A 5,534-nucleotide genomic window follows, 5' to 3' on the forward strand; every position below is an offset into this window, starting at 1 on the left:
CGTTGTTTCAAAGATGAACTACTTTGATTTATTTGGCTTTAAGAAACGAAACCATCAAAAATCTACCTTTTTTCCACGTTGATTTTAAAATGTTCATCTTCAACGCAAAATCATTCCGAATAATAGTTAAATCAATGTGGTTTTCATTGATTTCACGTTGTTTTATGGTGGCTTTTCCCTCAGTGTACTGCTTATCGTCTTATCGAGTATTAAATCAGTAGATAGTAGGTAGTTGAATATCATTGTCTTGAAAATGCATCTTTCCTTAGCCGTTCGGACTCGGCATCAAATTGTAGGTCTCTTCTATTCTTGCAAAAATCATAAAATAAAAATTTTATGGTTTTTACTTTGACTTCTTTCCTTTCTTGTTTTTCTTTGTTTTCTTCCGAAAAGGTCCGAGACACCTGCGTACCATCAATCCCCTCCACCAAGCTTGAATTTTCACTGCTGACTGTATGCGCAGCATTTGAAGTTGATACAAACGATTCTGCTCAGCTTTTTGCTCCATATACTCTTTGATAAACATCTTTCGTTTACAAAATATCTCATAATGCTTTTTATATGTTTTATTCACTTCTTTAATTTTATTTTCCTTTTCTTTGATATTTATCAAAAGTTTTGATAATTCAGTTGAATATTTCTTCTTCCACATTTCGATCATATCCGAGTATTTATCGAATTGCCTCCTGGAAAATGCTTCAAAATCAAATATAACCCTTTGTTCTGTATTTGTTTTTGCAACAAATTTGGCGTACATCTTTTCAAGATTCTCCTCTTCTTTTTCACCAACAACAACAGCCTGTGTAAATCTAGTGTGCTCCCACTTTTTCACCAACTCATACTCCAATTCATTAACTTTACTTATTATCCGCCAATCGGACTTTAAGATATTTAAAGTTTCACTAGCTTTTAAAAGTTTTTCCTCAGCTTCGGATTTAAAGTCGGTGAGTTTTGTCTTAAGATTTTTCAAGACCAACGTACTTGAATTGTGTTCTTGAATTACTTTATCTTGCTCTTTGTTTTTTGCAATCTGCTGATTAATAGTTGCAAGTAGTGTTTCAATGGTTCCTGTGTTTTGCAACTCTTCCATGGTCTCAATGTATATATCAATGAGTTTCTTTAACTCATTATTTAGTTTAATTTCGTTGAGTGTTGCAATGGGTAAATTACTCTTTGCAAGTAGTTCTACGCCGCTGCCGGTTTTCTTTTCCGATGGTTTGTTTGTTGTATCCTTTTCTTGGAATATCCCTGTGCTTGACCGTAGATGTTTACCATGACTAAGAACAATGAGCTCATTAAGGCTTAATGTAACAACAGTGGTAACTGCATCCCGCAAAAAAGTGTCCATATCCTTTCAACTCGGAAGTGACTTATTAACTGAAGAGGAAGGATGTGTTTTTCTTGTTTAGGTGTTCATAACGATTTAACGAATAAATATAATTTAGGTTACCAAGGTAAAAAAGCAAGTAGAGTTCTACATCCATGGATACCACTAGAATTCGTTACCACAGAAGAGGTATGATACATCGCAGTAGTCGTATTAAGGAAGTGATATATATCTTCTATCTTGCGAGGTTTAGAACTTGGTTTAATTAGAGAAACTTTTGGCTCTTTTTTCTCTTTGCATTAAGAAGTTACAGAAGTATTTGTAGAGAAAAAGCATTTTAGTGATAAAAAATTAAGCCTACTAAAGAATCAATCTTGGTGAAACCTTTTCATCAATTCATCAAGAATATTATACACGTGATCGAAGAAGAGAACGTCAGCTTTGGCATAACATTTTTTTGTATTTAAACTCTTTATAAACCGAAGGACCTTTTTTTCATTTTGCAATCTACTTTATCTCATTTTTTACTAAAATGCCACTGGTAAACACTGTCATTTAACTACGTACATTAAAACTTAATCAAGGCATGTTTGGTTCATAAATAACAAACTTACTAAAATAAACACTTCTACATTGGCTTAAAACTACATGACAGCTGATTGAGTGCATACGATAATTACTAAATATTTTGTTGACTCATTACTTCAAATTGTGTTTTTTTCATAATTATTTTTTGTTTACCTTCTTGCAAATGTCCTTTTAAAGGTAAACAAAAATGTCAATATTTTTAAAATACATGATATTTTGCAATTTTGCAGGTGTACCTATATAATCAGTAACAAAAAAAAAACACACATAACACCGCATATCCGTGTCTAATTAAGGAGAAAATTTAAATTCAATATTAAAAACCAGAGTGCCAGTATCTCATCTATATAGTGTCAACATAAATTATTGCTTTAGCTGTTTTCGAGGTAATGAAAATGAAAACGAAAATGAAAACACACTACAAGCCTATTGTTTTTTCATTTTTTATTTTTTTTTTTCATTTCGAGAGAATGATAAAATGTATCTTTTATCGCAACAAAACATTTAAATTGAAGGATTGCATCCATGCTGAACGTGTTTTGTTAATCGCGTCAGTGTAATTGGTTTATCGCGTGCAATCTATTATGCAAAACTGAACATCCGTCAATTAGCTGCCAACATTGATGGTCTATAACTGTCGGCTATCATCGCAATGATGAGCGAGAATATTTTGTTCCAGAAACGAACCAGATGTGAAAATTCGTCCTAAATGCGTAAATTTTAGGTGTCATAGTCGCTATATGGCGTTGGTGTATATATGATAGGCTATATACGCAATTTACATCATTTATCATTGGATGCTGATTAATTTTCAATCGTCCATGTCACCTTGTGTGCAGCTGATTGGTGACGTGTCATTAGTGTGGTGTTTTTCTTTTCCGCCCCCCTCCCTCAAAATAGTCCATTGGTTTTGGTAATTGAATCCATTTAACTATACGATATAAGGCCAAACTTTGCATTGATATGATCACAATATATCAGTGATTAAGCATTAATGTTCTATCAACAAATTTAATGGCTATTTAGTTGCAGGTGCAGCATCCACCTAATGCCTATAGAACACACAATTTCGTTTAACAAACTTTTATGTGTTATAACTTGGTTAGATAAAATTTAATTTACTGCTCGGATGCAGGTGTCATTTAACTAGGCCCATGGCTTAAATGCGTGCATGTATGAATTTTTGGAGGTATAATAAAACATTTTAAATGAAAACTAAAATAAATTATTATAATAAAATTTCGGCATAAATATGATTTTCAATGATTTTCACACTAGACTTTTTGTACCATTACGAGAGGATATTAATTTTGGATTACAAATAAACACTATTTAGGAACACGGGTTTTGACAGTCTTTAAAACTTGTGCAAAAATGTCAGGTTGTTCTGTAATTGAATAACATTCCGTGGCCTTTAAATCAATATAAGGCGACCAGGTAGACGGCGCTATACTCAGCTTTCTGAAGGAAAAGGTAAGTTTTGTGGAGAAGAAGGTAAGAGGAGTCTTGACGTCTTTCAGAAACTGAAATTTTAGCAAAAGGATTGATTTGTTTTTTTTTTTTGTTTTTTTCAATTTCACGATCTCAAAAGAACTGAACAAAAAATAGGAAGTGATCTCTAAGAAAGAAGAGGTAAGTTAACGAAAAATGCTACCGACTTTCGCCATTTCCAAATAACAACTGTAGAAATGTTACACTCAGTAAGGTTATCATCACGCTTCATTATTTATTCACCTCAAATTCAATCCTAAATGGACTTGATGTTGAATTTGAATTCAAAAAAAGGTCACGATAGAAATAATTATTTATTCACCCACCGATAAGTTTTTTAATAATTTTTTGCGATTTAACTTAGAGGGTCACTTTGGTGTATGTGTAACTTTTTTTTTAAGAAAATCTTAAAGGTTGATGAAAATTCTTTATTCTTGAGCAATTTATCTTGGTTGACTTTGGCTTGAACTTTGTTAATTGTTTTCTAGTTTAATCTGAAGTTTTGTAAATGCAATTAAGCCCTCAATCACAATTTTTGCAATTTAACTTAGAGGGTCACTTTGGTGTATACGTAACTTTTTTTAAAGAAAAATCTTAAAGGTTGACGAATAGGTATTCTTTTTTTCTTCAGCAATTAATCTTGGTTGAATTTGGCTTGAGTTTTGTTGATCGTTTTCTAGTTTAATTGGAAGTTTTGTATATGCATCAATGAAACCCTTAATCACAATTTCAGGATGTTTGGTCAAATGATGAAACTTCAAAGCAATTTATTTGTTCGAACATTATCTTAGCTGGAGTATTTTTACTAGCATAGACCAAGAAACAACAGCAAATTTTTGACCAAAAAATATAAAAGTAAACAATTTAAGCAACATGCGTTCTGATATCGATAAGCTTTAATTTGCGGCTTTTTGATTTTTCGGAAATCAATGCGATTATTTCAAAAAATGTGAACCGGCTTAATTCATACTTAAATCTGAACCACTCTGAGTCATCAAAAAAAAAAATCAAAATCTCTGATGGCTTTTTGACAATGTTAACACTGAGTTTCTGTATTTACTTCTGGCGGTGTAAGACTTCTTAAGAGGTTATTCGAGACGCGATAGGAAGAAAACCTGAAAATCCCTTATGATTGTAGTCGTTCGACATTTCGGCGGTAACACTAATTTTTGTATTTCTTCTTTGAAATAATGCTTTAACAGAGGTTCTGCGTCAGTGGATAAAACAAAGAATGGGTTTCTTAGACCTTCGAAAAATATTGTACACTTGGAAATTATCGAAAACTTTTTCATTAAAATATGTTTAACCCTTTATAACTCAAGAGCATATATTTTAAAATTAATCACCTGTAAGCACTTGCCTTTAGTATTTATAAAACACGTATGTATTTAAAAAAAAAATTTATAGACATTTTCCAGAATTACAAAAAGAAAACCCTGTAAGTTAAGAGAGAAAAAATATGTTTTTCGAATTTCTTACTATTGTAGGCATTGGTAATTAAAAAAAAAAACTAAACTTTCAATATAAACTGACAATAACATAATATTATCGACATTTCTGTGTAACATGTTGAGTTATTTCGATATTTCGAAGTACCTAGTATTTAAAAATTGAGTTATTGAAGTCAAAAGCAATTCACATACTTTGTATGGTTTTTTGTGGGTTTTTTTTACTTGCGATATAGGTACTATATATCAAGTTATGTATTCGTACAAAAAAAAAAAGTTGAGATAACATTTTTCCATAACATTACGATGGTAGAGAATGCCAAAAAAGTGGCTCCCGGAAGTCCGTCTGTCTGTCTGTCTGTCAGTCTGTCAGTCTGTCAGTCTGTCAGTCTGTCAGTCTGTCAGTCTGTCAGTCTGTCAGTCTGTCAGTCTGTCAGTCTGTCAGTCTGTCAGTCTGTCAGTCTGTCAGTCTGTCAGTCTGTCAGTCTGTCAGTCTGTCAGTCTGTCAGTCTGTCAGTCTGTCAGTCTGTCAGTCTGTCAGTCTGTCAGTCTGTCAGTCTGTCAGTCTGTCAGTCTGTCAGTCTGTCAGTCTGTCAGTCTGTCAGTCTGTCAGTCTGTCAGTCTGTCAGTCTGTCAGTCTGTCAGTCTGTCAGTCTGTCAGTCTGTCAGTCTGTCAGTCT

The 5,534-nt window shown here is 32.8% G+C and overlaps 1 protein-coding gene across 1 annotated transcript; it reads right to left on the reverse strand.

Moving 5' to 3' along the window:
• Positions 1-343: 343 nt before the first annotated feature.
• LOC129913185 (dynein regulatory complex protein 9) lies at positions 344-1,348 on the reverse strand. The gene has a single exon (XM_055991734.1). It carries the CDS (start codon positions 1,346-1,348, stop codon positions 344-346), a length of 1,005 nt encoding a protein of 334 aa, XP_055847709.1.
• Positions 1,349-5,534: the final 4,186 nt, after the last annotated feature.

The sequence above is a fragment of the Episyrphus balteatus genome, chromosome 3 (genome assembly GCF_945859705.1).
Source record: "Episyrphus balteatus chromosome 3, idEpiBalt1.1, whole genome shotgun sequence".
In the NCBI taxonomy this organism is placed as follows: Eukaryota; Metazoa; Arthropoda; class Insecta; order Diptera; family Syrphidae; genus Episyrphus; species Episyrphus balteatus.

Excerpts from the sequence above, each read along its gene's own strand:
- LOC129913185 (XM_055991734.1), bottom strand. The coding sequence starts at position 1,348 with ATGGACACTTTTTTGCGGGATGCAGTTACCACTGTTGTTACATTAAGC.